The following is a 12,281-nucleotide window of genomic DNA, read 5'->3' on the forward strand; positions in this document are numbered from 1 at the left end:
CATCCTCCACCTCTTCCACATCATCCCTTATCCCTTGCAGGGTTTCTTGAAGCAAGCAGATAAGGGGGACAGTCATGCTGACTAGTGCATCATCTGCACTTGCCATTCGCGTGGAATAATCAAAAGGACGCAAAACCTGGCAGACGTCCTTCATAGTGGCCCACTCTGTGGTTGTGAAGTCTGAGCGGCGCTGACTGCGACTTTTTTGCGCCTGATGCAGTTGGTACTCCATTACTGCTTGCTGCTGCTCACACAACCGCTCCAACATATGTAACGTGGAATTCCACCTGGTAGGTAGGTCACATATGATGCGATGTTCAGGAAGGCGAAACCGACGCTGCAGAGCAGCAATGCGGGATCTTGCCAAGCTGGAACGCCGCAAGTCAGCACACTCTAGGCGGGCCTTGTGCAGAAGTGCATCAAGATCCGGATAGTCCCTCAGAAAACTCTGCACAACCAAATTGAGCACATGTGCCAGACATGGGATGTGAGTGAGGTTGCCAAGGCCTAAAGCTGCCACCAGATTTCGGCCATTGTCACACACTACCATGCCTGGCTGGAGATTCGCTGGCACAAACCACACATCGCTCTCCTGCTTTAGGGCATTCCATAGCTCCTGCGCTGTGTGGCTTCGATTCCCCAAAGAAACTAATTTCAAGACGGCCTGCTGACGTTTGGCCACGGCTGTGCTCATGTCGGTCATAGGTAAGCGTTCACGGGTCCATGTGGAGGTGGACTGTGACGGATCCTGCAGCGATGAATCTGAGGAACTGGTGTAAGAGGAGGAGTCAATGCGTACAGACTGGATTCCTGCTATCCTTGGAGTGGGCAGGACACGTCTTGCGCCACTCGCACGGTCTGTACCCGGCTCAACAACATTAACCCAATGGGCAGTGACGGAAAGTTATCGCCCCTGTCCATGTTGACTGGTCCACGCATCGGTGGTGAGGTGGACTTTGCTACTGACGGCGTTCAGTAGCGCGTGTTTTATTTGTCCCTCCACATGCTTGTGCAGGGCAGGGACAGCTTGCCTGCTGAAGTAAAAGCGGCTGGGCACCTTGTACTGTGGGACTGCCAATGCCATCAAGTCACGGAAGCTGTCAGTCTCCACCAGCCTGAATGAGAGCATTTCCAGCGACAGAAGTTTGGCAATGCCTGCATTCAGAGCCTGTGCTCGGGGGTGGTTTGCCGAGAATGCCCGCCTTTTCTCCCATGCCTGTACTACCGATGGCTGTAGACTAGGCTGGGAGTGTGAGGATGACTGGGAATGTGGTGCTGTGGGTGGAATTACACTAGGTCTCTGGACAACAGTGCCAGAGGTTCTTCCATGACGATCCAAGGAGGAAGCCGAACCAGCTGTGCGTGAGCTGGAGGAAGAAGCAACACGAGCTGAAGAGGTGGTAGCTGCCGCTGTTGGTTGGCCTAGCTCTTCAGTGTGTTTTTGGAACTCCACCGCGTGCCTGGTCCGCACATGTTTCCACATATTTGTGGTGTTGAGGTTGCTGACACTTTTCCCTCTTTTGAAACCAGGGATTCAAGCTTGAGGAGGCTAATTTGCATATTCCAGGTGCCTTCTGGGAAAAGCGAAGAGTCTCCCTAAGCTAGAAGATCGTTGGGTACAGCCGGGACCAGCTGCTTGGAAAGCATCACCAAACCAGGGATTCAAGCTTGAGGAGGCTAATTTGCATATTCCAGGTGCCTTCTGGGAAAAGCGAAGAGTCTCCCTAAGGTAGAAGATCGTTGGGTACAGCCGGGACCAGCTGCTTGGAAAGCATCACCAAACCAGGGATTCAAGCTTGAGGAGGCTAATTTGCATATTCCAGGTGCCTTCTGGGAAAAGCGAAGAGTCTCCCTAAGCTAAAAGATCGTTGGGTACAGCCGGGACCAGCTGCTTGGAAAGCATCACCAAACCAGGGATTCAAGCTTGAGGAGGCTAATTTGCATATTCCAGGTGCCTTCTGGGAAAAGCGAAGAGTCTCCCTAAGCTAGAAGATCGTTGGGTACAGCCGGGACCAGCTGCTTGGAAAGCATCACCAAACCAGGGATTCAAGCTTGAGGAGGCTAATTTGCATATTCCAGGTGCCTTCTGGGAAAAGCGAAGAGTCTCCCTAAGCTAGAAGATCGTTGGGTACAGCCGGGACCAGCTGCTTGGAAAGCATCACCAAACCAGGGATTCAAGCTTGAGGAGGCTAATTTGCATATTCCAGGTGCCTTCTGGGAAAAGCGAAGAGTCTCCCTAAGCTAGAAGATCGTTGGGTACTGCCTGTAGGACATTATTGCAAGAGAGCTTGGCTGAGTAGATTACACAAGAAGGAAAACACACAGCAAGTCAGCAGGATCTAGGAGCAACATGGCAGATGTGACAACCTACATGGTGAGCTGCAGCATGTGCTACATGTTCACAGATCGACCAGAAGAAGAATCAAATTTCACCTGTCAGAAGTGTAGACTAGTGGCCCTTTTAGAAGAAAAGGTGCGGGGTCTGGAAGAAAGAATAGCAACTTTGAAACTCATCAAAGAGAATGAAGACTTTCTAGACAGAACAGAAGCATCTCTACTGGTCAAAGAAGGTGAAAAAAGTGTCAGAGAACCTCCAAAAGCAGATGAGTGGAAGCATGTGACCAAAAGAAGCAAGAAGACCATGGAGAAATCACCAACCACACAACTGAAGAACCGATATCAAATCTTTGTAGAGGATGAAGATGGCACACCTAAGGATGAAGCAATACCAGCAAGCAAAAAAGAAAAGGGCACACAGCAACAAGTGACAGCAAAAAGTACAGCCAAGAAGCAACGAAGAGTGGTGGTGGTGGGAGACTCACTACTGAGAGGCACAGAAGCAGCCATCTGCAGACCGGACATAACTGCAAGAGAAGTATGCTGCCTTCCAGGTGCGATGATCAAGGATGTGACCGATAGGATACCAAAGCTCTTCAGCTCCAAGGACGTCCACCCATTTCTTCTGATACATGTTGGCACCAATGACACGGCAAGGAAGGACCTACCGACAATCTGCAAAGACTTTGAAGAGTTGGGGAAGAAAGTAAAGGAACTGGATGCACAGGTAGTTTTTTCTTCTATCCTTCCAGTAGACGGGCATGGCACCAGGAGATGGAACAGGATCCTTGATGCAAACAACTGGCTAAGACGATGGTGCAGACAACAAGGATTCGGATTCCTGGACCACGGTGTGAATTACTTGTACGATGGACTCCTCGCCAGAGACGGACTACACCTCAACAAACCTGGGAAACACACATTCGCCAGAAGACTCGCTACACTCATCAGGAGGACGTTAAACTAGAAGAAGAGGGGACGGGAAGAAAAACATTAGACTTGAACAAAGAAGATCCAGGAAAACATACTCAGAAGGGAGGTAAGAACATTTCTAAAACAATCCACAGCGAGGAGATTGGAACAAAACAAAATCCTCTAAACTGCATGCTCGCAAACGCCAGAAGCCTGACAAACAAGATGGAAGAACTAGAAGCAGAAATATCTACAGGTAACTTTGACATAGTGGGAATAACCGAGACATGGTTAGATGAAAGCTATGACTGGGCAGTTAACTTACAGGGTTACAGTCTGTTTAGAAAGGATCGTAAAAATCGGAGAGGAGGAGGGGTTTGTCTCTATGTAAAGTCTTGTCTAAAGTCCACTTTAAGGGAGGATATTAGCGAAGGAAATGAGGATGTCGAGTCCATATGGGTCAAAATTCATGGAGGGAAAAATGGGAACAAAATTCTCATTGGGGTCTGCTACAAACCCCCAAATATAACAGAAAGCATGGAAAGTCTACTTCTAAAGCAGATAGATGAAGCTGCAACCCATAATGAGGTCCTGGTTATGGGGGACTTTAACTACCCGGATATTAACTGGGAAACAGAAACCTGTGAAACCCATAAAGGCAACAGGTTTCTGCTAATAACCAAGAAAAATTATCTTTCACAATTGGCGCAGAATCCAACCAGAGGAGCAGCACTTTTAGACCTAATACTATCTAATAGACCTGACAGAATAACAAATCTGCAGGTGGTCGGGCATCTAGGAAATAGCGACCACAATATTGTACAGTTTCACCTGTCTTTCACTAGGGGGACTTGTCAGGGAGTCACAGAAACACTGAACTTTAGGAAGGCAAAGTTTGACCAGCTTAGAGATGCCCTTAATCTGGTAGACTGGGACAGTATCCTCAGAAATAAGAATACAGATAATAAATGGGAAATGTTTAAGAACATCCTAAATAGGCAGTGTAAGCGGTTTATACCTTGTGGGAATAAAAGGACTAGGAATAGGAAAAACCCAATGTGGCTAAACAAAGAAGTAAGACAGGGAATTAACAGTAAAAAGAAAGCATTTGCACTACTAAAGCAGGATGGCACCATTGAAGCTCTAAAAAACTATAGGGAGAAAAATACTTTATCTAAAAAACTAATTAAAGCTGCCAAAAAGGAAACAGAGAAGCACATTGCTAAGGAGAGTAAAACTAATCCCAAACTGTTCTTCAACTATATCAATAGTAAAAGAATAAAAACTGAAAATGTAGGCCCCTTAAAAAATAGTGAGGAAAGAATGGTTGTAGATGACGAGGAAAAAGCGAACATATTAAACACCTTCTTCTCCACGGTATTCACGGTGGAAAATGAAATGCTAGGTGAAATCCCAAGAAACAATGAAAACCCTATATTAAGGGTCACCAATCTAACCCAAGAAGAGGTGCGAAACCGGCTAAATAAGATTAAAATAGATAAATCTCCGGGTCCGGATGGCATACACCCACGAGTACTAAGAGAACTAAGTAATGTAATAGATAAACCATTATTTCTTATTTTTAGGGACTCTATAGCGACAGGGTCTGTTCCGCAGGATTGGCGCATAGCAAATGTGGTGCCAATATTCAAAAAGGGCTCTAAAAGTGAACCTGGAAATTATAGGCCAGTAAGTCTAACCTCAATTGTTGGTAAAATATTTGAAGGGATTCTGAGGGATGTTATTCTAGATTATCTCAATGAGAATAACTGTTTAACTCCATATCAGCATGGGTTTATGAGAAATCGCTCCTGTCAAACCAATCTAATCAGTTTTTATGAAGAGGTAAGCTATAGGCTGGACCACGGTGAGTCATTGGACGTGGTATATCTCGATTTTTCCAAAGCGTTTGATACCGTGCCACACAAGAGGTTGGTACACAAAATGAGAATGCTTGGTCTGGGGGAAAATGTGTGTAAATGGGTTAGTAACTGGCTTAGTGATAGAAAGCAGAGGGTGGTTATAAATGGTATAGTCTCTAACTGGGTCGCTGTGACCAGTGGGGTACCGCAGGGGTCAGTATTGGGACCTGTTCTCTTCAACATATTCATTAATGATCTGGTAGAAGGTTTACACAGTAAAATATCGATATTTGCAGATGATACAAAACTATGTAAAGCAGTTAATACAAGAGAAGATAGTATTCTGCTACAGATGGATCTGGATAAGTTGGAAACTTGGGCTGAAAGGTGGCAGATGAGGTTTAACAATGATAAATGTAAGGTTATACACATGGGAAGAAGGAATCAATATCACCATTACACACTGAATGGGAAACCACTGGGTAAATCTGACAGGGAGAAGGACTTGGGGATCCTAGTTAATGATAAACTTATCTGGAGCAGCCAGTGCCAGGCAGCAGCTGCCAAGGCAAACAGGATCATGGGGTGCATTAAAAGAGGTCTGGATACACATGATGAGAGCATTATACTGCCTCTGTACAAATCCCTAGTTAGACCGCACATGGAGTACTGTGTCCAGTTTTGGGCACCGGTGCTCAGGAAGGATATAATGGAACTAGAGAGAGTACAAAGGAGGGCAACAAAATTAATAAAGGGGATGGGAGAACTACAATACCCAGATAGATTAGCGAAATTAGGATTATTTAGTCTAGAAAAAAGACGACTGAGGGGCGATCTAATAACCATGTATAAGTATATAAGGGGACAATACAAATATCTCGCTGAGGATCTGTTTATACCAAGGAAGGTGACGGGCACAAGGGGGCATTCTTTGCGTCTGGAGGAGAGAAGGTTTTTCCACCGACATAGAAGAGGATTCTTTACTGTTAGGGCAGTGAGAATCTGGAATTGCTTGCCTGAGGAGGTGGTGATGGCGAACTCAGTCGAGGGGTTCAAGAGAGGCCTGGATGTCTTCCTGGAGCAGAACAATATTGTATCATACAATTATTAGGTTCTGTAGAAGGACGTAGATCTGGGGATTTATTATGATGGAATATAGGCTGAACTGGATGGACAAATGTCTTTTTTCGGCCTTACTAACTATGTTACTATGACTTTCTGATGACACAGCTTGCATTTGACAAAACAAATGTCATCTGCAACTGTGTCAAAAAAGGACCAGGCACTGCAAGTCTTGGGAGCGCCCTTTTTGGCTTTGGAAAGAGACAGGCTCCTAACTGGTGCCAAAGTGGAGGCTACAGGCTCCGCAGTCTTCCCCCTCCCTCACCCTCTTTGGCCCGTTAGGGGAATCTCTTCCTCTGAGCTGCTCCCACCACCTTCCTGTTCCTCATGCCACGATGGGTCAAGGACCTCATCATCTCCACTACCCTCTGCCACCAACTGCTCCTCCTGGGTAGTCTCGGCAGCACAGTACGCACCAGAAAGCGGCACCTAAGTTTCATCATCAGATGCGTACTGCGCTGTGGTCACCGCAGGCACTGACCCACCCGCCTCTTCAGAGTCAGAGAGACAAAGCTGTTGGGCATCACTGCACACTGCCTCTTCTTCCATTTCTCCAATACTGCTTGGCTGGCCCCCTGTTTCCAAGCCAAGAGATTCAGAGAACAGAAGTAGAGACGGCTCCTGTCCTGGGCTCTCTGACTGCCTGGCCAATTTGGCAGGTGGTGAAGAGACAGATGGCTGCTCTCCAATGGTCTGTGCCTGAGAGGATGTGGCACTAATTGAAGTCGATGCCGATGCGTTAGCTGCCATCCATCCGACAACGGCTTCAATTTGATCTTCACGCAGCAGCGGTGCACGGCGCTCTACGGCAAAGCTGCGCATGAAGGACTGTTCCCTGCTGAAACTGGGTGATGGTGAGTCACCGGTGCCCGCAGCAGGCACAGAATCACCACGTCCTCTCCCTGCTCCTCTCCCTGCTCCACGCCCACGACCCTTACTCCCTGCCCTCTTCATCTTGGTTGACAGATAAAGATAAGCAGAAAAGTACTAAGGCCTTTTTGTGCTTATTCCTGAAATGCTCCTCCTAACAGGTGTAAGAGACACTAATGTTGTAAAGTGAGGACTAGACTTTATTATTGATAAAATGTGGCCTACACAAGTGTTAAGTGGTGTTTGGTGAACTTTACTTTTTTTTTTGGGGGGGGGGGGAGATCGGGCTACAGAGCGAGTTTAACTCACATGGAGACCGTGCAGACAGCCGTAAACGGCGCTGCAAGGCCCAAAAACCCTCCTCTAGGTTATCCTATCTAGTGTTTTTCCACTATTTTGCTGGAGACGGGTGGAAAGACACTAATAGGAAATTTAAAAAAAAATTTTCAACAGGCTGCACTATTTGAAAAAAGGACAAGTTATTTTACAGTATGAGGCAGTGACAAAACCCTGAGCTGAATACAACCGGCTGTGGCTGCACATAGACTACAGGGCGAGCTGCGCTCACACGGAGACCGTGCAGACAGCCGTAAACGGCGCTGCAAGGCCCAAAAAAACCCCTCTAGGTTATCCTATCTAGTGTTTTTCCACGATTTGGCTGGAGACGGGTGGAAAGACACTAATAGGAAATTTTAGAAAAAATGTGCAGCAGGCTGCACTATGAGCAAAAAAGGACAATGGATAGAACTGTGTGAGGCAGTGTGAACCCCCCCTGAGCTGAATACAACCTGGTATATGGCTGCACACAGACTACAGAGTGAGCTGCACACACACACACACAATGAGACCTTGCAGAACGCTGTTAAAACAGTGCTGCAAGGCAAGAGCAAGGTGAACTGAACAGTGAACACAGCGTTTGCTAAATTAGCCTTGGAAAAGCAAAATAAAGCAATTAGCTATCTCAACTGGCCCTCAGTTAGAACACAGCGTCCTGTCCCTAACTGAAATCACAGCAGAGTGAGCGCAAAATGGCGGCAGCGTTTTTTATAGTGCAGAGTGACATCATTTCAGCAGCCAATCACAGCCTTGCCAGTACTTACATGCCCACCATGCTAAACAGGATGTGCCCACACTTCCATTCATTCCTCATTGGCTGCTGCGTTCAGTTTGAATTCTGGGAACTTCCGATTCCGGTATCCGATACGCGGGAAGTATCGGAATTCGGTATCGGAATTCCGATACCGCAAGTATCGGCCGATACTCGATACTTGCGGTATCGGAATGCTCAACACTAGTCTCATGTCATTAAGGAGTTTATGGGTTGCTCATTTTCCTACTGCTAGCTTGCTGACTGACGGTTATAGGAAGGGAAAACGCCATGATAATTAGTGTCCTCTTACAGTGGCCTCAGCTACATCCCAAGTTTCTGTGTCCCTCCGTATGATAAAAAAGCTTTTAGCAGTTAGTAGCAAAAATCCAATTTTTCATGTGCCTTTTCTGTGATCAATTAATCAATCATGTAAAAGTGTAGTTTGCGTTTCACCTTGACCTTTAAGTCTTTCATTTTTATTCAGTTACATGCAGGGGAAGAAAAAATCAAGAAAAGGAGCCATCTGTTCGGAGATCAAAATACCCCTGTATCAGAAGAAAAAATGCAGCAAATAAGACAGGAAATAGTGGAACAAGAGACTCTTCTTCATGGCTACCAGCAGGTACTGTATTTAGCTCCACAGTAAGTCCTCATTCAGACATCTGTGCGTCACTTACGTGTTCTCAGACAGAACACTTACCCATTATAGTCTATGGGGCTGTTCACTGTGTTTTTTGCAGACTGAGTGTCCGCAAAACAATCTGTGAGACCTGTCCGGTTTTTATTGCAGTCACATATGAAAATTCCCCTTACTAGCCTATGGTGCTGTGAAAGTCACGCACAGTGTACGTGTGGAATCAATGTACTGTCTGTAGTGTTGAGCATTCCGATACTGCAAATGTCGGGTATCAGTCGATATTCGCTGTATCGGAATTCAGATACCGAGTTCAAATACTTTTGCGATATCGGATACCGGAATCGGAAGTTCCTATAGTGCAATTATGCACTATAATGGAGTGTGGGCGGAGACTGCGTGGGTGTGTGTGGGGGGGTCTGTGCGTGCCTGCTGGGGCTCTATGCGGTCTGTCGGGGGTCTGTTCGGGCCTGCCGGCGCTGTATGCGGGCCTGCCGGGTCTCTGTGTGGCGTGCCGGGTCTCTGTGTGGCGTGCCGGGTCTCTGTGCGGCGTGCCGGGTCTCTGCGTGTGAGCAGGCATCGTCCGATGGGACTACAAGTCCCATCGGACGATGCCTGCTACACTGACAGTGATTGACACATTAGCCAATGATGGGACAGTAGTAGTCCCATCATCTGCCTAATGTGTTGAATGAAAAAAAAAAACCACATACATACTCCATACATAGATACTACATACATACTACATACATAGATACTACATACATACAGTACATACATATAGACATGCAGTACATTAAACATGGAGTTCATACTCACCATTACTTGTCATTTTGATCCCCGAAGCCAGTGTCAACCTGTAAAAAAGATTAAAATAACAAACAACCAATATACTCCCTGTCTGCAGAAATCCACGAGTGTCCCACGACGATCTCCCGTGGAGAACAGCAGCAAAAGCTGTTGCGACCGCTCTCCAGGGGATCCAGAAACACAATGACGGGAGGAAGGTATCCTTCCACACTGTATTCCTCCGCCGCTGTAAAGAAAAAGTCATAGTAACATAGTAACATAGTTAGTAAGGCCGAAAAAAGACATTTGTCCATCCAGTTCAGCCTATATTCCATCATAATAAATCCCCAGATCTACGTCCTTCTACAGAACCTAATAATTGTATGATACAATATTGTTCTGCTCCAGGAAGACATCCTGGCCTCTCTTGAACCCCTCGACTGAGTTCGCCATCACCACCTCCTCAGGCAAGCAATTCCAGATTGCCATAAAGTGACACTTTGAACTTTAGTAACCTCAGTGATGCACTGCAGGAGCCATTGCCTCCTGTCAGTGTGTCACTGAGGGTCCTATAGAGCAGTGACATCACCCAATGTCACTGCTCTATAGGGGAGATCGTCGTGGGACACTCGTTATTAATTGGACAACGGCGGACAGGTAGTATACGGTTTATTATTTTCCGTTTTTTGCAGGCGCTGAAGTATGGTAAGTATGGTTAAATGAAGAATAATAAAATACTTTTTTCCTAATGTGTGTGTTTTATTAACCCTTTCTTACTATTGGATTAATAATGGATAGGCGTCTTATTGACGCCTCTCCGTTATTAACTCGGCTTAATGTCACCTCACAATAGCAAGGTGACATTAACCCCTTATTACCCCATATCCCATAGCTACACGGGAGTGGGAAGAGAGGGGCTAAGTGCCGGAATTGGCGCATCTCACAGATGCGCCATTTCTGGGGCGGCTGCAGACTGGTATTTGTAGCCGGGGATGTAGGGGCCAATATCCATGGCCCCTCTCTAGGCTATGAATATCAGCCCGCAGCTGTCTGCGTAGCCTTTCTGGCTATAAAATATTGGGGGACCCCACGTCATTTTTTTGGGGGGGTCCCCCTATTTTAATAGCCAGTAAAGGTTACGCAGACAGCTGCGGGCTGATATTCATAGCAGGCTACAAATATTGGCCCCCGGCCGTCGGCTTTCCCCCTCTGGCGCAGAAAATTGCGCGGGAGCCCACAACTTTTTTTTCCAATTTTTTAAATTAACCACTCTTTAAGGCCTCTTTCATACTTGCGTCGGTACGGGTCCGTCGCTATGCGTCGGGCCGACGTAACAACGCACGTTGTGAAATTTGTGCACGACGTGGGCAGCGGATGCAGTTTTTCAACGCATCCGCTGCCCATTCTGAAGTCTGGAAAGGAGGGGGCGGAGTTTCAGCCGCGCATGCGCGGTAGAAAATGGCGGATGCAATGGCCAAAGAAACGTTCACTTGAACGTTCTTTCGTGCTGACGGTCCGCCAAAACATGATGGATCCGTTGCACGACGGACGCGACGTGTGGCCATCCGTCGCTAATACAAGTCTATGGGTAAAAAACGCATCCTGCAAGCACATTTGCAGGATCCGTTTTTTTTCCGCTGGATCAGTTTTTTGTCATAGAGTTGTATTAGCGCTGGATTGCGCCTGATGGCCACACATTTCATCCGTTTTTTGCATGATCCGTCAAAAAAGCTCTTTCCGCGGACGGAAGACACATACAGAGGAACGGTTTTTCTGTCCTGAGAAAAAACGCACAGCGACGGATCCAGCATAAACGGATGAAACTGAGATGTGAAAAGATGAATCCGGCCTCCGAATCCGTTTTTCCTTGCATGTTTCCATTCAAATCATGCACATTTTCCGTTTATTTATTTCCAAAAACAGCATAAAAAATCAGTTTTTTAAGCACATTTTGATGCAGTTTTTGGTGCACTTTTTGATGCAGTTTTTGGTACTGTTTTTTTACGCTTTTTTGTGCAGTTTTTGATGCTTTTGATGGAGTTTTTGATGCGGTTTTTGATGCACTTTTTGATGCGGTTTTTGATGCAGGTTTTTGGTGCCGTTTTGATGCTGTTTTTGGAAATAAATAAACCGAAAATGTGCATGATCTGAATGGAAACATGCATGAAAAAACGGATTCGGAGCCAGATTCATCATTTCACATCAAAAACTGCCTCAAAAACCTGCATCAAAAACAGCACCCAAAACCTGCCTCAAAAACAGCACGAAAAACCTGCATCAAAAACCGCATAAAAAACAGCACCCAAAACTTGCATCAAACTTGCATCAAAACCTGCACCAAAACCTGCACCAAAACTTGCACCAAAAACTGCATCATAAACCGCACTAAAAACCTGCATCAAAACTGCATCAAAACCTGCTTAAATGGGTATGTGCACACGTATTCTGGAGGATTTTTCCGCAGCGGATTTGGAAAAACCGCTGCGGTTTCTCCTGCGGATTTATCGCGGCTTCTACTGCGGATTCCACTGAGGCTTTAGGGTATGTGCCCACGCTGCGGATTTTCCTGCGGATTTTCTTGTGGTTTCTTCTGCGGATTCTTCTGCGGTTTTTCACCAGCACTTTCCTATTGGTGCTGGTTGCAAACCGCTGCGGAATCCGCACA

At 46.4% G+C, this 12,281-nt stretch overlaps 1 protein-coding gene across 2 annotated transcripts in view; it reads left to right on the plus strand.

Annotated features, from left to right (window-relative positions):
• CEP162 (centrosomal protein 162) overlaps positions 1-12,281 on the plus strand; it is a 256,920-nt gene that overhangs the window by 135,438 nt on the left and 109,201 nt on the right. For both annotated transcript variants that reach the window (XR_011312415.1, XM_069726421.1), the window contains exon 15: positions 8,678-8,815. Coding sequence is in view for 1 of the 2 variants with exons in the window: in XM_069726421.1 (XP_069582522.1) it covers positions 8,678-8,815 (138 nt within the window). In the remaining variant the exon portion in view is untranslated. The remainder of the gene's footprint in view (positions 1-8,677; positions 8,816-12,281) is intronic.

This window comes from Ranitomeya imitator, chromosome 5 (assembly GCF_032444005.1).
Source record: "Ranitomeya imitator isolate aRanImi1 chromosome 5, aRanImi1.pri, whole genome shotgun sequence".
NCBI lineage: Eukaryota > Metazoa > Chordata > Amphibia > Anura > Dendrobatidae > Ranitomeya > Ranitomeya imitator.